At 46.4% G+C, this 25,410-nt stretch overlaps 2 protein-coding genes across 5 annotated transcripts in view; both read right to left on the bottom strand.

The window, feature by feature from the left end:
- LOC121573872 (phosphatidylinositol transfer protein beta isoform) overlaps window positions 1-6,765 on the bottom strand; it is a 34,883-nt gene extending 28,118 nt beyond the window's left edge. The window contains exons 1-2 of one of the 4 annotated variants that reach the window (XM_041886237.2): window positions 6,708-6,730; window positions 281-426 (exon numbers count right to left, since the gene is read on the bottom strand). In XM_041886237.2, the coding sequence (XP_041742171.1) occupies window positions 281-405 (125 nt within the window). In that variant the 5' untranslated portion in view covers window positions 406-426; window positions 6,708-6,730. Of the gene's footprint in view, window positions 1-280; window positions 427-2,719; window positions 2,739-6,707 lie in introns of those variants that run through there. The other 3 variants (XM_041886239.2, XM_041886238.2, XM_041886240.2) reach the window with 3 other exon arrangements.
- Window positions 6,766-7,366: 601 nt separating this feature from the next.
- LOC121573871 (tetratricopeptide repeat protein 28-like) overlaps window positions 7,367-25,410 on the bottom strand; it is a 35,417-nt gene continuing 17,373 nt past the window's right edge. The window contains 32 exon segments of the mRNA XM_041886236.2: window positions 7,367-8,993; window positions 8,996-9,036; window positions 9,086-9,133; window positions 9,188-9,447; window positions 9,546-10,191; window positions 10,337-10,444; window positions 10,644-10,773; window positions 10,884-10,907; window positions 11,155-11,231; window positions 11,350-11,509; window positions 11,624-11,701; window positions 11,802-11,926; window positions 12,942-13,189; window positions 13,297-13,628; window positions 13,722-13,916; window positions 14,129-14,308; window positions 14,437-14,581; window positions 14,747-14,866; window positions 15,510-15,663; window positions 15,907-16,152; window positions 16,302-16,431; window positions 16,647-16,756; window positions 16,953-17,079; window positions 17,164-17,289; window positions 17,397-17,477; window positions 17,622-17,841; window positions 18,688-19,176; window positions 19,295-19,455; window positions 19,569-19,737; window positions 19,869-20,040; window positions 20,123-20,276; window positions 20,428-20,624. Coding sequence (XP_041742170.2) covers window positions 8,184-8,993; window positions 8,996-9,036; window positions 9,086-9,133; window positions 9,188-9,447; window positions 9,546-10,191; window positions 10,337-10,444; window positions 10,644-10,773; window positions 10,884-10,907; window positions 11,155-11,231; window positions 11,350-11,509; window positions 11,624-11,701; window positions 11,802-11,926; window positions 12,942-13,189; window positions 13,297-13,628; window positions 13,722-13,916; window positions 14,129-14,308; window positions 14,437-14,581; window positions 14,747-14,866; window positions 15,510-15,663; window positions 15,907-16,152; window positions 16,302-16,431; window positions 16,647-16,756; window positions 16,953-17,079; window positions 17,164-17,289; window positions 17,397-17,477; window positions 17,622-17,841; window positions 18,688-19,176; window positions 19,295-19,455; window positions 19,569-19,737; window positions 19,869-20,040; window positions 20,123-20,276; window positions 20,428-20,624 — 6,263 coding nt within the window. The 3' untranslated portion in view covers window positions 7,367-8,183.

Genomic DNA, 25,410 nt, shown 5'->3' with positions numbered 1-25,410 from the left:
CTCCTCATCCGCATTTACTGGATTGGTTGAACAGTGCAAAAGAGAACCTACCCCGACAGTTCTTTCTTTCTCGTCAGGACCAGAAAAAAAAAAAACAATGTTAGAGCACAGGAAGGCCAATATCCAGATATGGGAAATTAAATCATTGCCTAGAAGAAACATCACAGGAAGTTTCCCTGGCAACACCACACCCCACCCTGACAACCACAGCAGTGACTCAGGCAATCCCACCCACTCACCCTGACAACCACAGTAATGTGAGGCAGCACTCCCTCCTCACCCTGACAACCAGTGATGTGAGGCAGCATTCTCCCCCCTCACCCGGACAACCACAGTAATGTAAGGCAGCACTCCCGCCTCACCCTGACAACCACAGTAATGTGAGGCAGCATTCCCGGATGCCATTGTGATACCTCACTACCTGACCTGAGAGAGGGACAGAGACAATAACACACACTTCAAGAACAGTCAGCAGAAACCATTACCAAACAGAGTTTCTTTCCTGATGGGATTGCAAAAATAAAATAAAAATAATAAATGACAAATATTTGTCAAACATCTATTTTTCTGTGGCAATTGACCAGAAAATAATTAAAATGTTCAGTTGACGAAAACGAGTCTAAATGATCTGTTACTCAAATCTGACTAGTAAATGGACTGGACAAGAGTTTTTGGAGAGATTGAACCGTTCTCCAATCTGGCGACAACACATCAGTGATGCAAATAAGGCACACGCCATGGCTACTCTCCCGGTGCATGTTACACGCTCCCGGTGCATGTTACACGCTCCCGGTGCATGTTACACGCTCCCGGTAGAAAAAGGGGCAACGTTTGGAACCACTTTACTTATCGTGCGATTCAAATAAGAACGAATGCAACGTATCCACGGAGAAGACAGCTGACAGTGGGGGAAAAAAATCTGACCCGGCGCCATAACGAATCAGTTGGACTTGCCTTTGATTTCCATAGGTGGGCCCGTTTTTTCACCGGACCTCCTATGTCTGCACGCATTTTTAAATGGGTGTAGTAGTAAAGACCATAGGCAGCTCGTGAGTTTCAAGTTTCGGGAAAGCTTACAATTTAGCCTACCATTTCTACCGATCTGCGTGCAAGTTATGAATATTTTTATATGCACATTTTCGTGGAACAGTTTCATTTCAATAATAAAGTTATCGTTTCTCACAATCATTGTCACTTGGTTAATCATAAAAATCGGAAGTAAAATTATAAAAATCTAAAAGTTAAAATGTAACTAAGGCGAGAGCACTACCGTCTGCCATATGGACACATCGATACACGGTGGTCCATTGGCGGCTAAAGAAATGAGCGTATAGAACTCCGAGATAGCCTATATGCTAATGCAGCAGTAGGCCTATAACTTCCATCGTCAACTAAGTAAAATACATATCCCTAAAGCCGAAAAAAAATTACTGTCGAAAATATCCTAATGAAAATACCGGTTCTTTCAATCACATTCATCTCTCTTCTCCGCCTGTCTGCCTCCCTTTCTATCGGTCTTGACTTGAGCTATTCATAGTGAAGTTCAACATTGTATGAAATTATCACTGGGTGCGGCACGAAGCTGTAGCTAACGAACTTGCAACATTGTATCAACTAACCTATTCTGGGCCCTAAAAGTTTCCAGCGCCAGCGCGCTCGGGACAGAAAGCAGTTTTTTTATGACGTTTCCACTGGCTATATGGGATCATCAGAACCTAATATATTTTGCTCGATGCCGGGAGTGTTGGGAAAATCATTCGCAATGGATGTGAAAAAACTAAAACAGACTTTGTTGAGTTGTGTGAGGCAAAGAAACAAATTAGTGGTGTACGTTGTGAGTTAAGACAATCAGAAATTACCAAATGTGGACTCCCTACATATGCATGCATTCTGGAGAGAGACGTACCATATCTTCGCCACAACACCTCCCCTTGTTCTTGATGCAACATTTTAAATGATACTCAAGACACATTATCTTAACACATATTTTAGACGATTTTCACTGACAGCCGCAACTCAATCAGCTAGACCCATTGCCACGCGCACTACCCAAACACACGTGATTTCAAACAACCACTGCTATTTTCTTTCAAGAAGATAATTATGCTCTGTGAATAAGTCATGCTCCCTGGTGAAGTATTTTGAATGATTTTATTTTGACATGAGTAATTATATATATTTTGCGAAACATCAATTTACTTTAGTGCAATCCAGCATCCTAACAGCGCACTCGACAACTTTCCTTTCCGATTCGCAAGAGGCTGAAACCAGATATCTATATATGACGAGTTGCTCATGTCTCCCCCCTAACAATGGGAGGCTCTGTCCCAAAAGAGGGAAGGCAGGTGAAAAGGTCTGCATATTATTCCCATAGAAACGCATTGGGCTTATACTGGACAGAGTTTGGCGAGAGTGAGCCCTCTCGCTTCGCCTCTTCCGCTCTGCTGAAACTACAGTATATCAATTAAATTAAATTAAATTCAAGGGGCTTTATTGACATGGGAAACATATGTTTACATTGCCAAAGCAAGTGAAATGGATAAACAAAAGTTAAATAAACAATAAAAGTGAACAGTAAATATTACACTTACACAAGTTCCAAAATAATAAAAATACATTTCAAATGTCATATTATGTCTATATACAGTGTTGTAAAGATGTGCAAATAGTTAAAGTAAAAAAGGGAAAATAAATAAACATAAATATGGGTTGTACTTACAATGGTGTTTGTTCTTCACTGGTTGCCCTTTTCTTGTGGCAACAGGTCACACATCTTGCTGCTGTGATTGCACACTGTGGTATTTCACCAAATAGATATGGGAGTTTATCAAAATTGGATTTGTTTTCGAATTCTTTGTGGGTCTGTGTAATCTGAGGGAAATATGTGTCTCTAATATGGTCATACATTTGGCAGGAGGTTAGGAAGTGCAGCTCAGTTTCCACCTCATTTTGTGGGCAGTGTGCACATAGCCTGTCTTCTCGAGAGCCAGGTCTGCCTATGGCGACCTTTCTTAATAGCAAGGCTCACAGTTTGTACATAGTCAAAGCTTTCCTTAATTTTGGGTGTACTCTCTGTTTAGGGCCAAATATCATTCTAGTTTGCTCTGTTTTTTTGTTAATTCTTTCCAATGTGTCAAGTAATTCTCTTTTTGTTTTCTCATGATTTGGTTGGGTCTAATTCTGTTGCTGTCCTGGGGCTCTGTGGGGTCTGTTTGTGTTTGTGAACAGAGCCCCAGGCCCAGCTTGTTTAGGGGACTCTTCTCCAGGTTAATCTCTCTGTAGGTGATGGCTTTGTTATGGAAGGTTTGGAAATCGATTCTTTTTAGGTGGTTGTAGAATTTAACGGCTCTTTTCTGGATTTTGATCATTAGCGGGTATCGGCCTAATTCTGCTCTGCATGCATTATTTGGCGTTTTACATTGTACACAGAGGATCTTTTTGCAGAATTATGCATGCAGTCTCAATTTGGTGTTTGTCCCATTTTGTGAATTATTGGTTGATGACACCTCACAACCATAAAGGGCAATGGGTTCTATAACTGATTCAAGTATTTTTAGCCAGATCCTAATTGGTATGTCACATTTTATGTTACTTTTGATGGCAAAGAAGGCCCTTCTTGCCTTGTCTCTAAGATCGTTCACAGCTTTGTGGAAGTTACCTGTGGCGCTGATGTTTAGGCCGAGGTATAGTTTTTTGTGTGCTCTAAGGCAACGGTGTCTAGATGGAATTTGTATTTGTGGTCCTGGCAACTGGACCTTTTTTGGAACACCATTATTTTTGTCTTACTGAGATTTACTGTCAGGGCCCAGGTCTGACAGAATCTGTGCAGAAGATCTAGGTGCTGCTGTAGTCCCTCCTTGGTTGGGGACAGAAAAACCAGATCATCAGCAAACAGTAGAAACTTGACTTCAGATTCTAGTAGGGTGAGGCCAGGTGCTGCACTGTTCTAGTGCCCTCGCCAATTATTTGATATATACACTACCAGTCAAAAGTTTGGACACCTTCTCATTCAAGGGTTTTTCTTTATTTTTACTATTTTCTACATTGTAGAATAATAGTGAATACATCAAAACTATGAAATAACCCATATGGAATCAGGTAGTAACCAAAAAGGTGTTAAACAAATCAAAATATATTTTATATTTGAGATTCTTCTAATATCCACCCTTTGCACACTCTTGGCATTCTCTTAACCGCGACCGGGAGACCCATGAGGCGGCGCACAATTGGCCCAGCGTCGTCCAGGGTAGGGGAGGGAATGGCCGGCAGGGATGTAGCTCAGTTGGTAGAGCATGGTGTTTGCAACGCCAGGGTTGTGGGTTCGATTCCCACGGGGGGCCAGTATGAAAAAAATTTAAAATAATGTATGCACTCAGTAACTGTAAGTCGCTCTGGATAAGAGCGTCTGCTAAATGACTAAAATGTAAATGTAAATATGCTGAGCACCAGTGCCACCGGGGGAAAATGTTAGTCTGGAGCCCTGTCAAGGGGTGTGATTTTTAATCTGCTGCTGAGTAATGTGTTCTTCTGCCCATTTGGCTTTTTGAAGAGAATCATGCGATAGGATGTTATGCAGAAAAGTATGTTGGTAGGACAAGGCTGTTTGTGCACATGGAAGTTGGTGTTTTATGTTTACTATAGGTAAAGGAGGAAATAAAAATGTGATGACTAAAATGAAAAGGGCATTTAGTTGACTAAAACGGCCCACTGTGTCATTTTGACAATAACTTGACTAAATCATTATTCAACTGACAAATTTATATTTTAGTCAAAATGACTAAATTCCCGCCAAAAAATAGCACTCATTAAACAATATGAACAAGCCTCTTTCTGGGCCAAAGAGACGAGCACAACTTATCCTCTGAATATCATTCTCTTAGCTCCATATTCCAAATCCATGTAGGGTAAGTTAGTCCCGACTGGCCGACTCCCAACCAAACCCTTATGGAAAGCAGTCAAACCACAGTGTATCTTTTTATTTCTCAAAAACAAACAGAATCCAAGCAGTGGCTGAAACAAATCACGATTCTGTCATAGGTAAGAGAGAGTCAATCTCGATCCTCCACAAAATTCAGAGGTTATTCAAAGTTAGTCGAGTCCAACACAGTAACACTCTCCAGGTTGACATTTCAGTGTTAAAGAGACATGTTAAGTTTACTCTGATAGTGTGCTGTGCTTTACACACCAGGTCAATTGATGAAACACACAAACTGCTGTGCCCACTGCACTATGCCAACACAACATACTGGTTCTAGATATTAGAGCAATTACAAGCCCTAGCTATGGTAACCGAATTCCCACAGACATCATAAAACATGACATGGGAAAGCACAGAGACGGCTGCATGGAAGACATTTGGAAAATGCAAATAGATGTATTGATCTTTCAGTCATGTCCCCAGTGGTGTCATTCCTGTGTCACCTGAGGGGAGTATCAGATAAACCAGCTGACTGTTCTGTCCCCACCCATAAACCTCAGAGGAAATAGGCACCGCTTTAGTTGTCTTGACAACTGATAGGGGATGTGTCCTGTGACACCCTGAGCAAAACAACAGCACACAACTTGAGCCTGGGTCTGTAGGGGTATGAAGCAATTTTAATTCTAGACAGCCATAAATCAAATCTGGATGACACGCTTGGACAGTCATGGTCAGGAATTACTTGGCCAGCTAAAGACGCACATTTTTCTTCTTTTTTACATTTTTAGTCATTTAGCAGACGCTCTTAGAGGAGATACTTATGAAACAGCATTGAGCAATACAGTCTGTGCATTACATTGCTGGCTTGGTGGTATGATGATGAGACTCACTGTATCAAGCAAGATAACAGCCGTGGGGGCCTGACTTATTGCCATTGTACTTAAGGTTGGTAGCTAGCGATATTTGGTTGCCATGAAAACTGCTGCAGCTGAAGTAACAAGCTTGAGCTGTTAAATTTAGAACAAAACAGGCAGGGAAATCCGCGCGTGTATCCGAGAAGTCAGACGGAGCTAAGCCTCTGCGAGTTGCATGTTTCGCCAGGAAAGACTGGATAGACAGGCTGAACACAACACGGTCTAAAAATAACGGCCTAGCTAGTAGTAATTAGCTTAAGTGTCATGCATGGTGCATGTTAGCCACCCGAGCTGATAGTTAGCTTGAGTGCTAGCTAGCGTGTGAACGATTTACTTGGATACAGTAGTTAGCTAACTAACGTTAAGTAACGTGGTAGTTTGTGTCCCGCATTACCTGCCATTTGAATTGCATGGTCTTTTCAATTGCGCAGAAACATTTAACTGACAATATCTATTCTTGTCTAAACGCGAGCCCACCGGAGATGGAACCTTAATAATATGTCACTCACGAGACCTACCTAAATTTATGGCACCATGTTGGCTAACTAGCTTGTTAACATCCATTCTGAATGTACAGGTGTAAAGACACAAAGTTAGCCCGTTAGCTAACTAGTTTTCTCAATTCAGATTCATTCAAAGCTAGCATGCTACAAACCTTGTTAGCTATCGCTGCTGTCTAGGCCTAAACACCGGTATCATGAATCCACATCCTGATCCACCCGGACCAGAACGCTCACAATATCCTCTCAACTGCCAGAAATACACAAACACTGACATGTGGCAATAATTTGAAATAACATTTGTAGTTGTCTCATCGACTTAATAAATTACATATCAACATACGACGAAATGAGATTTAAAATAGTTCAACTCACTATTCCTTGATAAGCACCATCTTCTCCTACCGGGCTGCGGCTGCGCAAGGCTGTCGACGTTATTAGAAATTATCAACAACAAATGGTTCACCGCCCACGTAAGTCGTCGATTGGTCAGAACTTGCACACGTTGTAAACTGTGCACAAGTGACGTGAGCTGTAGAATGGCTATGGATGGGACCATGAATACGTTTAGCTATTCTTTGTGATCAATAACGTGTCCGACTGTATATATGTGATATATGGCTCTGGTTCGAACCATAACAATTTCAAGTTTTTCAGAATAATATACTTTTTCTCTGGGCAAGAACTATCCAAATGACAGTACAGCTAGATTACTTTTCTAAACCAATTTCACTATCTCAATATTGATAATGCAATTATTCAATTTCCATAACCAAAATCTGTATGTGGATTTTGCTCTAAAGAACCAGGATTTCATCAGCTAAGTCCTCACCTCCAGCAAGTATCATCATAGATACATACATCCCACTCCATCTCTTACTGCTATGGCAAGCTTGTTCAAATTCTTATTTTATAGTCTATAAAGTTGATCACACTAGAAAAAATGTCATGCTTGAGGATTCAGTCCTGATCAAGAAGATAAGAGCAAAGTCCAGGCAGTCAGTAACATCCCTCTTCATAAACCATTACATGGAGACAAGAGAGCAAACCTTTTTTATTGAAAGAACTGAGATGCGTGTTTAAAGCTGCAATATGTAACTTTTTGAGCGACCCGACCAAATCCACATCCACATAGAAATTGTATTTCATGCTTTCATGCCTTTTCAGCACTTCAATAAAAATAAATGTTTTTATTTATTTTTGTGCACCGTTTGCTTCTTAATATATAAAAACACGTAATACTGATTACAAAGCACAGGATTTAATTTACAAAACAAAATAACGATAATAACGGTTATGATCCTTGATAACAATTAACAATAATTTTATTCAAATAAATCATAATTAAAACGATTCCATTTAGCATTTTCTTGACTTTCGCAAACAGCGAGCGTTTTAGGTAAAAAATAGAAATACCATATTGGTATTTTCAGTCATTGTAACAGTCTTCGAGCCTGATACAGTCTGCCTGTATCAAAGTGTCTTTACAGTGTAGGAGGAGGCAAGGGTAAGTGAGGAATCTCAGGCAGATTTCAACCCAGGGTTATACAGAGTCCTGTCTGACCCCCCCTGTCCTTCCGGGTGACTGCACTTTTCTCCTTTATGACCTGGCCCTGCTCTGTCCTTCCTTTCCTCTCCACTAGGAGGCAGTCAGTCACCGCAAAGTGTCCCATTCCCACTTTCTATTCAACTAATGCAAATCGGAACTTCAGTTTTGGTGGTCCCCAGTGGTCCTTCTTGCTAGTGTAATGTTCAGTCCCTTTCATAGCACGCAGCCCAGCTAGTATAATCCACTAGAAGAGCCTCAGAGTCAGGAGCAGATATCTAACCATGAAGAGTCTCTAACCCCTCTCAGCATTTAGAGGAGGGGAAGAACTTCCCAGGCGAGGGGAACTTGAAGCCTTTCCCAGAGGGCAGTCTGACGGGGTATGGGGGTGCTCCGGGACTACCTCCCAAGGAGGAGTCAGTAGCAGCCTGAGGAGGAGGCACCACTGGCGGTTTTGAACCCAGCTTTCTGTGTCCGTTAGGCGGGTTGGTGGCGCTCTGGGTCTCCTCAGTGTCCTGGTTCTGGTTGGTGGATCCATGTCTTGGAGAGAGGTGAAGGAGCCCCAGGACATCTTTCTGGACCGTGCTCATCTTCTTCCCCCCACCTCGGAGCACCCTGCCTGGGCCGGGAACCTCCTGCCTCTGGGTGACGTTGGACCAGTAGGTCTTCAGGTTGTGGATGGCCTGGACCCTCTCGTCCACCAGACCTGCCCGTTTCAACCGACCCAGTTCTGGGGTTTCGGCTGGGCTGGAGCGGGCCGAGGTGGAACCTGTGGAGGAGTAGGAGAGGGCAGGGGAGGGGGCCAGGGAGAGGACTGGGGATGCAGCCAAGGACGGGAAGCTGCCGACTGGGGAAGGGTGGCCTGAGCTGGGGGAGATGGAGATGCTATTGGGGGAGTGTGAGATATGGGGGGTGTAAGGGGAGCTAGGGTATTTAAGTCTGAGCTGCGCCTGGATGTGGGGGTCTGGGGTTCTGGAGGGTGAGGGGTGGGGGTGAGAGAAAGACAGGGAGGGAGAGCGGGAGGATAGGGTTGGGCTGTTATAGCCGGAGCTGATCTTCTGTAAGGATGAGGAACGAGAGGGGGGTTTGGACCTGGTGGAGAGGAGGAGGAGGGGCGTGGAGAGGGGTGAGAGGGGGGCAGGGAGCGGTGAGAGAGGGCTGGAGAGGGAGAGAGGTGAAGCCCGGGCCTGTAGGCTGGCTCTACTACTGGGTCTGCTGAAAGCGCTGGTCTCAGACGAACGGAAGCCCAAACCCCCTCCGGTGGGGGTCACAGTCGGGGTCAGGGGGGCTGAGGTGGAGGAAGGTCTACGTTCTGGTTCCCTTAACCCCTCCTCCCCTCCTCCATTGCCTGCCCTTCCTGTCCTCCCCCTCTGGAGGCTCTCCACAGCCTGCATGTGGCTCTGGGTTTCTGACAGGATCCTGCTGGCCAGCTCCTGGGGGTCCAGAGGGATGGGGGGAGGCTTGTCTTCCTGGGACTTGACGGTGCTGTCTGTCTCTGTACTGGACTGGTCAGACTCAGAGAGCACTGCCTCTGTACTGACCACCTGACCTTTAGACATGCTCTGAGAGCTGGGGAGGAGAGATGGTTAATTTGATGTGACAAGTAGGTCAAGAGGCAAACAGTTGAAGCAAACAGTCAACTAGTCAGTTAAAAAGCAATAACTTACCCCTGGGACTTAGCGTGTGTGTTAGGGCTGGGGGGTATGGTCAAGGGTGGCGGGAGGACTTTTAGCGGTGAGGTGGGAGTGCTGACACTCCCCTTGGAGGAGACTGAGACGGGGTACCCTCTCCCCACCACGCCTCCCCTCCCTGCTCCTCTAAGGTGTCTGTGTCCCCCAGGGAGGGGTAAGGTGTCACACTCCCTCCCCCCTCCCCCCAGAGGTTCACTGCTGATGATGGAGAATCCTTCATACTCCTCCTGTTCCTCCCCCTCTGTCCCTCCTCCTACTCCTCTGTGATTCGTCAATCTGTTTCTCGACATGCCTCCTGTGTGTCGGTGCGAGGCGAATAACCCCGCTCCTCCGCGGTGCCGCTCCAGCTCCTGCTGCCGCGAGCGCTGGCTGATGACATCACTTCCTGCAGGTTCGGGGCGGGACAGGAAGCTGAGAGAGGAGGTGAGGGAGCTGAGGCTGTAGAGGGAGATGGCGTCACAGGAGAGACCGTCTGGGTCGCCAAGCGGGGGGGAGAAGGGAGGCTGGGGAAGGTTGAGGGGGAGGGAGAGAGGGAGGGAGTGGGAGGCACACTGGGAGGAGGAGAGAGACTCAAGAGAGGAAGAGCTGTCCAGGCTGAGACGTTTGGGCAGCTCTGTAGAGTCTGCAGGGAGAGAGGACAAGATGGACAGGTGAGACCGAGGTAAGATGAAAGTATAGGAATGTTTCACTTGAAGTCTGGATGCCAGACTATGTAACCAACATACATAACAATGTAGAGTTAAGAGAGAGAGCTTGGAGACTCTTACCAAACAGTGCCAGTAGAGACTGCAGAGCAAAGTGCATGGTCCGTCTGCTAGCCTGTTTACCAGTCTTCAATAGCACCTCCTCCTGTCCTGCCTCACACAGGTCAAAACCTGGAGGGAAACAGAGAAGGGAAAATAATGACACACACTAAACGCCTAGGCTTTAGCTCAATGGGCTAACACAGTCTTGTGACATAAAGGAAACCTGGGTTCGAAACCTAGTCGGTCACCCACACTGGCTCTCTAAAGATGAGACTGGCTGCCTCTGCTATTATATATCCAACTCTCAGTACGGCGATGACTGACTCACCCAGCGCAGCCAGGAACTCATGACAACCAGGAAGTCTCCACAGCTGGACACTAATTGACACCTGGATGGGAGCCAATGAGAACTCCTGCTCCTTGTCACATGACTGCTGCTGAACCAATACCTGGTGAAGCTGTAGACCGGGAGAGGTAGGTTATCGTAGCATCTTCTCACACTATAATTTCTACCCTGCCCCCTTTTTTTTGCCTCAGTATGAGTTTCTCATGCCAGAAAGCTACTTACCATTCCCACCATATGTTTAACAGCCTTCAAGTGGTGGGTAAGAGGGAGAGAGAGATAGGACTTCAACTGTTAGGAACAGACCATTAGAAAGCAACAGGCCTTGTTAATGAACACCATGCAGGGACTACCACTGTTTATGAGCCATAAAAATCACTGAGGTTATGATGATATTGATCCCATGCAATTATTGCCAGGCTCATCACATGTACATTCAAATAAAGCATACAGCATGCAAATTAATCAGTGTGTGTGAGTGTGCATTGAGGCCTACTTTGTTGATGAGCTGGTCTCCAGTCTCAGCAGCAGTGACCAGTTTACAGAGGGCCTGGAAGGCTGCATGAGGCAGACCTGGACGACAGAGAGGACTGATTGACTGACTGATTACCATGTTGGATCTAGAGTATGGTGGCTGTGCTGACAGTCTGATTGGTTAATTGATTGATTCACTCCTAAATTGATAGGTTACCTAGTAGTGACTGCAGGGTGGTGCTGCAGAGCTGCAGCCGGTCTCCAAGGTCAGCCGTAGGGAAGAAGACAGCAGCGGGGAGACTACTGCCGGTACCTGAACAGTCTAACCGGAACCCCACAGCTGACAGCAGGGCCTGCCATCCCGGGACCCCACCAACCTGATGGGTTCATATAAAACAGTTATTCATTAAAATTACTCAGAATAACCAAGTAATGAGGAACACCAAATACCTTAACACAAGTAAAGATGCAGAGCTCAAACGCACACAAACCTTATTCTCCACGCTCTGCTGCGAGGTGTACATAGCGTTACTCTGACGACTCTGTATACGCTGGAGAGACTTCTCAACCTGAGGGATTGAGGGAAAGAAATCACATTATTTGGAAAGGTTCTTTAAAGTCTCTTGAATAGCCATAGGCAATATGGCAAACGTTGTGCATGTTTGTTACCAGGTGCAGTAGAACTCTCAGGGCGTCTCTAGCTCTCTCAGGATATTGGAGGATCTCTGCCAGGGCCTGGCCAATCAGAGACGAGGGGCTGTTCAGCTTCACATCACAGCCAATCAACATGAAGCCTGAGAGAAAACAGGAGGAGGAGTGAATCATGTGTGTGTGTGTGTATACTATACTAACCTGCCCAGTTATAAGTGTGTGAAGGGTGTGTGTACTAACCCACCCAGTTAGAAGGGTGTGAAGGGTGTGTGTACTAACCCGCCCAGTTAGAAGGGTGTGAAGGGTGTGTGTACTAACCCACCCAGTTAGAAGGGTGTGAAGGGTGTGTGTACTAACCCACCCAGTTAGAAGGGTGTGAAGGGTGTGTGTACTAACCCACCCAGTTAGAAGGGTGTGAAGGGTGTGTGTACTAACCCACCCAGTTAGAAGGGTGTGAAGGGTGTGTGTACTAACCCACCCAGTTAGAAGGGTGTGAAGGGTGTGTGTACTAACCCGCCCAGTTAGAAGGGTGTGAAGGGTGTGTGTACTAACCCACCCAGTTAGAAGGGTGTGAAGGGTGTGTGTACTAACCCGCCCAGTTAGAAGGGTGTGAAGGGTGTGTGTACTAACCCGCCCAGTTAGAAGGGTGTGAAGGGTGTGTGTACTAACCCACCCAGTTAGAAGGGTGTGAAGGGTGTGTGTACTAACCCACCCAGTTAGAAGGGTGTGAAGGGTGTGTTTACTAACCCACCCAGTTAGAAGGGTGTGAAGGGTGTGTGTACTAACCCACCCAGTTAGAAGGGTGTGAAGGGTGTGTGTACTAACCCGCCCAGTTAGAAGGGTGTGAAGGGTGTGTGTACTAACCCGCCCAGTTAGAAGGGTGTGAAGGGTGTGTGTACTAACCCGCCCAGTTAGAAGGGTGTGTGTACTAACCCGCCCAGTTAGAAGGGTGTGTGTACTAACCCACCCAGTTAGAAGGGTGTGAAGGGTGTGTGTACTAACCCACCCAGTTAGAAGGGTGTGAAGGGTGTGTGTACTAACCCACCCAGTTAGAAGGGTGTGAAGGGTGTGTGTACTAACCCACCCAGTTAGAAGGGTGTGAAGGGTGTGTGTACTAACCCGCCCAGTTAGAAGGGTGTGAAGGGTGTGTGTACTAACCCGCCCAGTTAGAAGGGTGTGAGAAGTGTGTGCTGCTCTGTAGAGTCTTCATGGCCTCAGTGAGAGCTGCACTGGCCTTGGTCCCGTTCAGCAGCGCCGTGTAGAAGCTGTGTGTGAACACCTTGGAGGCTGCCATGGGAACGGGCCACAGCGACACACACACACACTGCACCCCCGCCGCCAGGAAGGCACGGGATAGACCCACCACCCCGTCAGCTGTCACTCTGTTGACACACTCCTGGTACGACCTGAGAGAGGAGAGGAGAGATAAGAAGATGATAAACTTAGACATACAGTATAAAACAAACTAAAACTGCTTGATAATTAGGCATGTGTGTGTGTGCGCGTGTCTCACCCCAGCACCACCAGTTTGACAGGCAGTCTCAGGTCCAGTATATCGGCCGCAGTGAGCAGAAAGTCCTGTAGCGGTGGACTGTCACACACACTCTCTGCGTCACACACACTTCCTCTGTCCTCACTCCCGTCCTCCCGTAGCTCTGTTCTTGCTCCCACATCCCCACTCTCGCTTAAAAGTGATCCCCCACACGGTGCACTCTCCTTGGGCCGTGTTCCTAAGTCCACCCCTGGATCCTGGCTGGGAGAGAGAACCAGGGCCGCCAGCTTCCAGGAGACATGAGTAGCAAAGTGAACACACTCTGCCTGGCTCATGGCTGCTAGCACACGCTCCTAGAGAAGAGAAGTGAGGAGAATGTTGTCTGTTTGTGCGTCTCAATAAGTCACAGTGGGAGCAGAACACACACTCTCTCTTTTTTTTTGTACCTTGGTGGCCTGTGTTCCAGTGAGGGGCTGGCAGCCCAGCAGTTCCCCCAGGCGGAGGGCCTCGTCGTGGGCAGAGGGCAGCGGCCCCCACAGCCAACGCTCCATCACCCTGGAGGGCAGGCGTGGAGCCCCCACTACCACGGTCATAGAACCCCCACCGCTGTAGAGGAAGGGAGCTCTGTGACGAGGGTAGGACTGGGGGAGAGGGGAGGAGGAGACGCTGGTTTAAATGATCAGTCAGTCAAACACAATCAATGACAAAAATGGTTAATACTGTATGACATGTATGCTATCAGTATATTGAATTGTACAGGTTGTGCTGTTGTATTGTTTAGTGTGTCACTGTGTGTGTGTGTCTCTGTGTGTGTGTGTGAGTCTGTGTATTTGTGTGTGTACTATACACTAACCTTGGCTGCAGCCCCCAGGCTCCTTAAAGATGGGACAGCTAGAAGGTTGAACCTCTCATACAGGTACTCATTAGAGGAGCTACCTTTGAGCAGAGCGAAGGGAACCAGGTACAGCTCTCCCTCTAACACCAACACCAACTGTCTGTGTCTGGCCGCTGCACCACTACCAGGCATCAGCACCTAGGGCGAGAGAGGGAGAGAGAGAGAGAGAGGGAGAGTGAAAGAATGAGTAGACAGATAATGTAATTCGATCTCTATCAAATGGTAAAATTAGTGTCGTTAGGATAAACACACACACACACTCTTACCTCCTCCATAGGTGCAATGAGCAGGTGGTGAAGGGCTCGTAGGGGGGGTTTGGTGAGGGGGCCGGGTCTACAAGGCAGAGAGGAGGAGGTCTCTCTCACTGGAGACACTGTAGAACTGACCAGACTGGACAAACTCTGACTACTTCTGTAGAAATAGGGAAATTATGCTTGTGGTTTAACAAATGGTGCTGTCTACAACCAGTAGATATTGCATAGGAACATACAGAATGACACTCTCTATTTTAATTACGTTTTCAAATGTGGTGACATTTCAGTCAACATTGACTCTCTGCAAAAAACACATACACACCTGCTAAAGAGGTTGTTTCTGGACACCATGCGTAGGTAGCCAGTAGGGTCGGTGGCTGATGTCAGTCGTTCCTCAAACTGTTGTTCTAACAGATCACCTGCTTCATTCTCCGTCTCACTGCTGGTACACGCACGCACGCACACACACACACACACACACACACACACACACACACTAAGGTGCTGCTGGCTAGGGCAACAGTACTGCAGTGGTTGTCAGTGAGGGCAGGAGAACAATGTGTGAGGGATAACATTTGCTGACACAACACACATTACACAGTAGCCTGCAGTGCTGTATTAAACTGTATTACTCTCCGAGGTATGATAGTCTCTCTCTCTACTTTATTAAAAGATCATTTAGCACTTCAGTGATGGATTGCCAGTGTGCATTGTGTGTTTGAGAGTGTGTGTGTGCATCTCTGTGTGTGTGTCTGTCTGTCTGTGTGTGTGTGTGTGTGTGTGTGTGTGTGTGTGTGTGTGTGTGTGTGTGTGTGTGTGTGTGTGTGTGTGTGTGTGTGTGTGTGTGTGTGTGTGTGTGTGTGTGTGTGTGTGAGAAAGAGAGAGGCTGCAAGCTCCCATTATCACTTGGAAGGGTGAAATATGTCACCTCTGAATATCCCATCCATTCTACAGAGAGAGGGAGAGAGGGACAGAGCACCGAGCCAAGCGTTAAAGAGAGCCTGCAGTCTCTCAGTGAAGCACTAAACAATATTTTAATAAAGCAGAGACCATAGCAAGTGCAAGATCCACACAAACACACACACCTGCTGTAGTAGTTGTCAACTCCCAGAGCCTCTCTAGCTGCAGTGATCTGCTGCTCCAGAGTCTGACAGCCACTAACTCCTCCCCCCTGGATCTCTGAGGCCTGCAGCTCAGATCCTCCCTCACCCAGGTACACCTCATGGAACTTCACTATACCTGCACACAACACAACACAGGGTTAGGGATTAGAGGTAGGTGTGTATATGTCACAGGAGGTTGGTGGCACCTTAATTGGGGAGGACGGGCTCGTGGTAATGGCTGGAGCGGAATTAGTGGAATGGTATCAAACATGGTTTCTATGTGTTTGATGCCATTCCATTCGCTCCATTCCAGCCATTATTATGAGCAGTCCTCCCCTCAGCAGCCTCCACTGGTATATGTGTATATGTATATACCTACCTGTGCCTGGTGCCAGTAGCCAGCTGTAGAGGTACCCTGCAGCCAGAGAGAAGTACAGCACCAGTGACTTCTGACTGTTGACCATATCCAGGATGTGTTCTACGGTTACCGGGGAGTAAGGGTCAGGGGTCGGAGTATAAGCGTCAGAGGTCAGGGGTTGGTGACCTTGCTGTCGCTCCACCAGGAGGTCAGCGAAGGCCCGGGTCCGACCCCGCTCTGCCACTGCTAGGGCCTCGTCATAATGACCTAGGGAGGAGAGGAGAAAGGGATGAACTGAGGGATGAGAAGAGAAAGTGAACAAGTAGAGAAAGAGTGAAAGAAAGTGAGAGATAGATAAATAGAGAAAGGGAAGGAGATGGATAACAAGAGAGATAGAACAGGAAGTAAAGTGTTACCCAGGCTGACGAGGACCCTCTGGAGAGCCTGGTATGATGATGTCTGCAGGTCGAACAGAGACAGTCTGTAGTCTGAGCTGAGCTTGGCCTCGTGACGAATCGACTCAAACAACGCAGACGCTCGGTACAGCTGGAGAGAGAGAAAAAGAATACACACCTGCATCACATACTCATTCATGCCTGAATACACACCCATATCACCATATACACAAAATTAGTTATTATTTTCAATACAGGGTCTCAAAACCCCTCAGGTTAGAATCAGAGACTGCAGTTCCATAGTCCACCAGCAGGTGTCAGCAGGACTGAAGAGAAGCTAAGTTGTGAAACTACATAGGTTGATACCTGGTGCTGGGCCTCTTCCAGGTTGCTGCTGGCCCACAGTGACAGGCCCAGACGGTGACGGATCTTAGCCTCCTCCTCTCTCCTCCCACACTGCTCCGCTAGACGCAGACCTGAGAGAGAGACAGAAGACAGAGCGACAGGAGAGAGACAGAGAGCGAGACAGCGAGAGAGAGAGAGAGAGAGAGAGCGAGAGAGCGAGAGAGAGCGAGAGGGAGTCTCAAAACATCATCAAATCACCCTCTCCTCCCCTCCCTCTTTCTCCAAAAACCATGTCTTCATTCATACTCTCTCTCGCTCTCCTCTCACCTTCTTGCAGGTACATGACAGCCTGTGTGTAGTTCTGTAGCGCATGGTGGGTCCTCCCCAGGCTGCCATACGCCAGTGTCTTGGCTGTGAGGTCATTATTCTGCGCCGCCACACTCAGGTGCTGCTCCTGATGACATCACAAGAGACAGAAAGGTCAAGTCCCAAATCGTCTACCAATGAGAACACGACCATAGTGTGTGTGTGTGTTTACCTGACAGTCCACGGCCCTTTTGTAGTTTCCCAGTGCCTCATAGGTCAGTCCCATGTTCCCATAGGCCATACCCTGACTCCTCCCATTTCCGGTCTCCTCCGCAATCTCTAACGCGCTCTGGTGCCACTTGAGAGAGAGCGAGAGAGAGATTGATAGACAGATGGACACAGACAGGCAGACAGTAGAACTCTGCATGGGGAATATAATACCATCATGATAAGAACAGCACCAACCTGTAGAGCTGCCTCGTTCTCTCCCATCAGCTGGTACACTCCACCCAGCGCCGCGCTCGCTTCGCCCTCTAGTGCTCGGTCCTGGGAGGAACAGATTTAGAATAAATAGTTATAGCATATAGATTAATATATATACAGGTAACTGCCAAAGGTCTTTATTCACCCCTATTTACCTGCCTCCCTCCCATCACTCAGTCATTCATTCATTCGAGGTAGAAGTCTTACCCTTGAGGTGCAGGCGATGTTGAGCTGATGCTCCAGGCAGGACAGGGCTTGCTCATAATTCCCCAGCTGGCTGTGTAGGTCTCCCAGCTCTCCATAGGCCTGGGCCTTCCCCCATCCTCCACCTTCTCCTCCCTCTCCGCCTCCTGATCCGCACAGCTCATGGGCCACCACCAGTCTCTTCTCAAAACACACCAAAGCCTGCTGGAGACTACCTAGAGATCTGAGAGGAGAGGAGGGAGGGAGGGAGAAAAGAGGGAGGAAGGAAGGGAGGAGAGGAGGGAGGAGAGGAGGGAGGAGAGGAGTTGTTTTTGTTTACCCCCATTTCCCTATTCAGAGTTGCTAATGTAGGCCTACTGCTTGCTGCAGATGAGTCACTATCGCATTCAGAATGAGCCCTACCAATTATTTACATGAATGCATTTCAAGAGTCACAACATAAAACACTCAGCTCTGGATTTCCAAACATCAAAAGGTGTCTAGTTTCCCAGAGAGAGCTATACGAGCAACTTAAGAAGGTAAACAAGAAAACAAATTGGGCAATAACTTCAGGACATGTTCATTTTGCTAGTATGAGATTAAAATAAATGAGCATATCCTTGGGGGAGGGAATGTGAAAGAGGCTGTGTCTGCAAACTAACACTGAGCTGTGGCTTCTATCAGTCTAACTACATGACTTGACCTTTCATTACTCTGCCATTCCCTCACCAGGGACCAGCAGAGAAACAGAAAGAGAGAGAGGAGGGTGAGAGAGAGGGAGAGAGGAGAGAGAGAGGAGGATGAGAGAGAGAGAGAGAGGAGGGTGAGAGAGAGAGGGAGAGAGAGGAGGGAGAGAGAGAGAGGAGGATGAGAGAGAGAGAGAGAGGAGGGTGAGAGAGAGAGAGAGGAGGATGAGAGAGAGAGGGAGAGAGACGTGGGTGAGAGAGAGAGAGAGGAGGGTGAGCGAGAGAGAGATATAAAGAGAGAGAGAGATATATAAAGAGAGAGAGAGAGGGGAGGGTGAGAGAGAGAGAACAGAGAACAGAGAGAGAGATAAAGAGACGGATAGAGAGAGTGTCTCTGCCCTTACCTGTGTGCATTGCCCAGTCCCCTGTAGGCTCTCTCCTGGTCCTGAACATGGTTGAGACTCTGAGCCACAGTTAGAAACATCTCACAGTACTTTATAGCTTCCTCAAAGTCTCCCAGAGAGTCATAACAGTCTGCTAGGTTCCCGTAGGCCCTGCCTCTGTCCAGCACACACTCAGCCCCACTCAGCTGCTCCAGCATGGCCAACTGCTGCTCAAAATACCCAATGGCCTCCTCCAGGACGCCCATGTTCATCTTGGTGATGGCCATGTTTCCCTGGACCTGTGCCTCCACGCGGGCGTCTCTGAGTCCCTGTGCCAGGGTGAGCTGGGCCTGGTAGCACTGGAAGGCTGTGGCGTAGTCCATCAGGGCCATGTGGACGGCTGCCAGGTGGCCCAGAGCACCACACTGCCCCTGCTGGTCGTCCAGAGCGGTGCGGGCAGACAGCTCCTGTTGGTGGAAGGAGAGGGCCAGGTCGTACTGACGGAGGAGTCTGGGGGAGGGAAGAAGGGAGAGAATCACTATTAATTCTCAGTCAATATGAACTGAAAACATACAGGAAGTTAATAAATAAAATACAAATGTAAATCCTAACTGGACTAGGAGCTTACCTGTGGGCGGAGCCTAGCGCTGAGTAGGCGTCGGCCTCCATTTTGTGGCCTTTGACCTCCTGAGCCAGGGTGAGCTGCTGCTGGTAGAACCTCACCGCCCCGGCCACGTCAACCCGACACACACACACATCCCCCAGGTTCCCCAGTGCACGGAACACAGCCTGGACACACACACACAGAATCTTACCACCCCTGCCAAGACCCCTACAAAACACACATAGACCCCCTAACGACCCATTCCACCAATACCAGTTGTGCTAGTTACCATCTGTACCTGTGTGTTGTTGAGAGCCTGAGCCAGGGACAGCAGGTATCTCTGACAGTCCTCAGCCTTGTTGTATTCCCCCAGGGCTTTGTATGCCAGACCAAGGTTACAGTATGCTTTAGCCTGGGACAACTTATCCCCCAGGTCTTTAGCCAGGGCCAGGTCCTGCTCATAATACCTGTCAGGAGAAAGAAGAAAAGGTGTGTTTCCTTCCTCATTTCCTTTTCCTTTCTGTATTTATTTGGAGAGGTCAGGACAATCTTTAAGAGCTATTATTATACATAGAGATGTATGGAGTGTGTCCCCTACCTGACGGCCTCTCTGTACTGTCCCAGGCAGTAGTGTGTGTAGGCCAGGTTGTGGCAGACCTTGCCCTCTCCCTCCAGGTCCTGTAGCTGAGGTGACAGTGTCAGGTACTGCTGGTAGTAGGGAACCGCCTGGACATACTCCCCTCTACAGCAGTGGAAGTTACCTAGGTTACCTACACACACACATACACTTTACCTTTAGGAATCAATAAAGTATATTTCATTCCTTCATTTGTTGGTTTGTCCCTATGTTACCTAGTGCCCTGGCCGTGCTCTGTGTGTCTCGTAGTTCACGTGCGATGTTCAAGTGGTGCAGGTAGTGCTGGAGAGCCCGGTCGTGAGCGCCCAGCGCCTGATAGGCTACAGCCAGGTTACCATGGGTAGAGGCCTGGGAGGGACGGTCATTCACCTGCGAGAGGAAAGATGGGTCAATACCAGGTGTGTCTTCCTCCAGTGATATTTGATGCCTATGATACCGTACAGCCTGGTTGTACATCCCCAGAGCACTCTGTGTGTGTGTGTGTTCACGTGTGTGTGTGTTCACGTGTGTGTCTCCTCACCTCTAGTGATATGTGCAGTTCCTGCCGGTGGTAGCGCACAGCCTGGTCGTACATTCCCAGAGCGTTGTAGGCATTGCCTATGTTCCCGTAGGCCCTGCCCTGAGCAGCATGGTCCCCCAGCTCCTGGACCAAACACAGGTGGGCATTGTGGAGCTTCAACGCTGCCTCATACTCCCCCTTCATCTGGTGGATTATACCTGAAAGAGAGGCACAGTCCAGTGAGTGAAAGTGAGTGACGGACAGGCAGAGATTAGAGATCAGACATGAGGATGACCAATCAGGATCACAGCCAACCGTCTGACACAGACACTGACACTGGGCCTGTTCAAAAGGACGGAACGTCTAATAGGGAATAGGGAATTGTTTAGCCTTTTTTCTGCTCTTTTCATTTCCATCTGCAACGTTCAAAGCGTTTCACATCCCTGAATACACCGATGTCTGAGTGTGTGTGTTGGTATGGGGGGGTATCAGAGCTAGAGTGTCTGCTTCTAACAGGACAAGAGTGAGGGAGGGAGGATTGAAAGAGGGCGCAAAGGTGGAGGAGAGACACATAGGGAGGAGAGAGAGAGAGGTAGGGGATGTCGAGACAGCAGATGGAGATGGATCAGTAACACATGGCCCTGACATCTGTCTGTCTGATCCAGTGTGTGTTTGTGTTTGTAGGCTAGAGGGTCAGTTCAAAATGGAATGGAGCATGAGATGGGCTAAGCTAGCTTGGCATTCTGAGTGGAGAAACGCTGTTTCCATTTGTTACTTTCTTTCATCCTGAACACAGCCCTGATGTAACAAGAGAGAAAGTGCTTAGCAGGTTGTATAAGGAAGGGTACCGTAACATTTTCAATGCCTTTCTAATGTACACAAACATGTTGGTTACCGGGATCTGTCAATAATACATCAATGGTTTGTTACTTATGCCAAAATCTTTATTTGAAAGAATTTCCTGTCAGAAACATTTGACATTGAAAGCTTGAATGATCTATCAATTTTGGCCTAACCAATGGCACTGCAGCAATTCTCTTTTAACTGAGTAGATTCTGATCTGCAGCTCAACAGACTTATGAAAGTAATGAAAAGGTTCAAAATTAGCAAAATACAATTACAGAATTTGCATTGCAAAACATTTCATGGAAGTAATCTCTTATTCACTTAAGCTAGGACTAAGTCGTTTTTCACCTCAACAGAAATCTTCATTTGTAGGATCTGCAGTAGTTCCTTTTGAACAAACCGACATAGAAGTATGGCTACATCTTCTCTGTAAATGTGTGATAAATGGTGCAATCCCACAATCCCGTGCTGGGTCAATAAAAGGATCATAGAAGGACACACTTCTCATTGGTTCCCTGATTCTCACTGCTTCTCCGGTAAGCACCCCAACAGCGAACATGTATATATTTTTTGAGAGCCACGTTTCCTGATAATGGACTCTTTGGCCACCCCTACCATCCAGTCATCATTGTACCCTACATCCACATCCCAGCTGTGAATCCCTGAGGTGAATCTCTCTTTTATGATCATCTGACATTTTAGAATGTTTTCAATGAGCTAGCTAGCTGCTAACAACAACAAGTTAGCTAGCTAGCTAATCAACTCAACTCAGCTCAAGAGTGAGCAGTCTAGGAAAGTGCTCGCCAAAAACACATTGGGCTTTTTATTAATGAACTGTCTAGCTAACTACAAACAAATAAACCTGAGAGAAGCACAAGAACAATTTTTAAAACAACTTGCCTTGTGTCGTATTTTTGACGCGGTAGCTCCCAAAAACAGATTAACCTGCAGTTGCAGGTGATGATCTCAACTTCTTCACAGAGTGACATGAGCCTGGAGGTGAGGGCGCTCAGGGCAGGAGATTGAACTGGGCCATGTTCAGTACACAAACGTTACGTTGCAGATAGAAATGCCATGAATAGAGCTGACATGAAGCCACGGGAAGTAGGAGTGCTCCTGGTAAATTTTAATAAAATTGGCAAAATTACTCCTGTTTGTACATAAATAAAAATATTTCAAAATACTACACTAGAGAGTTTGGAAGATCAATAGCTTCTTTAAAAAAATAGCTGTGGATTGTTTTTAACCACAAGTGCAGTACATAGCCTAGACTTTCACCTCGATCAGACTGACAGCATCATTTCATTTTGGTACACCATAAGTACATTGATTTCCAATCGAACGCTGCATTTGTGGCGACCAGTCATTCAGGGCAGGTGGGGCAGAGACCCACCTGTTTTGAGTCCCACCTGTTTAGCAAAAAAATAAATAAAGTAATGATGGACTGTCTTTCTCTTTGCTTATTTAATCTGTTCCTGCCATAATATGGACTTGGTCTTCTACCAAATAGGGCTATCTTCTGTATACCACCCCTACCTTGTCACAACACAACTGATTGGCTCAAACACATTAAGAAGGAAATAAATTCCACAAATTAACTTTTAACAAGGCACACCTGTTAATTGAAATGCATTCCAGGTGACTACCTCATGAAGCTGGTTGAGAGAATGCCAAGAGTGCGCAAAGCTGTCATCAAGGCAAAGGGTGGCTACCTTGAAGAATCTAAAATCTAAAATATATTTTGATTTGTTTAACACTTTTTTGGTTACTACATGATTCCATATGTGTTATTTCATAGTTTTGATGTCTTCACCATAATTCTACAATGTAGAATATAGTAAAAATAAAGAAAAACCCTTGAATGAGTAGGTGTGTCCAAACTTTTGACAGGTACTGTGTGTTTATTTTATTTTCATTTTTTTGTTGCCTGCTTTGCATGTTATTTTGGCATTAATACGTGTCACATATCAGTTTTCAAACAATGTAAAAATTAATCATTGAGTTAATAAAGCTGCATACAAACATGGTCTCTTTTTTGCTTTCTTGAGTAAGGCAGCTCCAAAATGCAGGTGTTTCAGCGTAGCTCAGTGCTTTCTGTGGAGGTGGGGCAGCCAGCGGAAAATACGGAGCTTAGGGGTTGGTAATGTTCTCTAGTTGCGCCGTGATTGGCTCAGTGTTCTGTCACTCATGGGGACACTACGTCACCGCAAAATCTACGGGGAGAGCTCGAAAATTCAAGCCCCTTGGGTGCTGCCATAGATTTACATTAGAAGTGCCCATCCAAGAAGGCTTAAGGTCATTGCCACAGATACAATTACGTCAAATCACGTTATATCTACCATTGCTTTGATTGGACTGATCATGTCAACATCATCCTTTCAAAATCTTAGCTAGCAAGCTAGAAAGCAGTCATCATCATGAATCAATTCCACAATCTACTGACAAATCCTTTTCAATCCTTGTCATATGAAGAGAAATTATAGATAAAACAGTGCTCATCGGCCATTGGACATAAACATTACACAACAAGTAAATTCAATAGTTTGGAAGGAATCAGTGGCTAACTGCGAGCTTTGCAAAGCAATCACTAGCCTGCTATTCAGTGGAGAGGGTGTGTGGTCCAAGTCTGGGTTTAAGGGTCTCTTTTCCAAGCTTAAAATGATAAACATTCACTTGCAACACACCATGGGCCAGAAAAGGTTGAATACATTGACCATGCTGTCAATCCAGCTTGACTTCTGCCGTGTTCAAAACAACTGGACACTCGGAACTGGGAAATCTCAGACTTCAGTGAGTCCAAGACAACTGGGAACTCTGAAAAAAACAAGCTCAGACTGGGAAAATACGTTTTGAATGGTAATCCAACTCTCAATTCCAAGTCACAACATCACAACAAGTGAGGTGAGTCCAATAATGTATTTTATGCTGCTGCATAAATGATGTAATATGCCAGGGAGATATGTATACTGTAGCTAAGAAAGTAATACTAAGTGTATGTTGTGTAGTAAGCTGTTAGTAGCCCATGTGCCTCACCCTAATCATTTGGTCCCTTTCCCCCTCCTAACTTAGCCTACTGTTCTGACTTGGTGGTGCACATGTAGCCTATAGCCTGTTTTAGATAAATGTAATCATTGAATATTGTAAGAGCTTTCGTTGTCTGCTTACATGCCCCCTTTATTTATCCTACACTTCTGACTTGGTGTACAGGGAGAATAGTGTAAGAACGGCCCATGTTCGGAATTCTGTTGCTGTACATTTCAAAAGTGCTGAACAAATAGTTATATTGACTATGTCCGTCCTAGCTCGCTCATTAATGTCTTAATCGAAATTACGGATTGCCTCTTTGTTTGCCCCACCAAGATTTACATGCTAAAATCGCCACTGTGTGTAGACATGACAGAAATAGTAGCAAAAGGTGAATGTTGAACTTTCTTGGGACACATATCTTGTATACATTTGGGATGCAATGACGCTGTTGGTCTGACCGAGGCATTAAGCCTTGTGCACACCAACTGCGTCAAACTGTATGCGTTCCGACGGAAGTCCACTCATTTCAATGGGAGACAATCAGCATCGCTTGGAAATTTGGAAATCAAACTGCTGATAAGACTGTAATCTATTTGTAGTTAGGCTACCAAAATAATTTCTCAATTCCCAATATTGAGTGACCAGTGGAGAACATCTGCCATGCTGTTAAATGTGCATATTCCCAGAATCCCAGCCCTGCCCAGCCTTCACTTATTTTATCATTGGGTGGGTCTGTGCCTCTGGAAAGTTTTTTAGGACTATCATTTCCTCCACCAGGATAGATGGATATCATATTTTACAATCTGTGTCTCCCATCTTTTTGTAGGTTGTATCGTTTTTATTGATCTCAGTTCATTTGTCATTTTTGTGGTATAAAAACAAAATGGCTGATGTAGAATTGCATGAAATGCATTTATAAAAGGACAACGTTTACCCCTGGTGCGGATCTCCGAATGTGCGCTCTGTTCAGAACGGTATTTTTTGCAAACAGTCATGAGCTAAATTAAATTAGGCTTCATTTACTACAGTTAGGCCTACTGAATATATTCCTAGACCTAGTCTACTCATCACATTAGGAATTGTATCTTACTGTTAGTCTGCAAATAATAATAATATGCCATTTAGCAGACG

Source organism: Coregonus clupeaformis, chromosome 9 (genome assembly GCF_020615455.1).
Source record: "Coregonus clupeaformis isolate EN_2021a chromosome 9, ASM2061545v1, whole genome shotgun sequence".
Lineage (NCBI taxonomy): Eukaryota > Metazoa > Chordata > Actinopteri > Salmoniformes > Salmonidae > Coregonus > Coregonus clupeaformis.
This window is presented reverse-complemented; position numbering and strand designations above follow the sequence as displayed.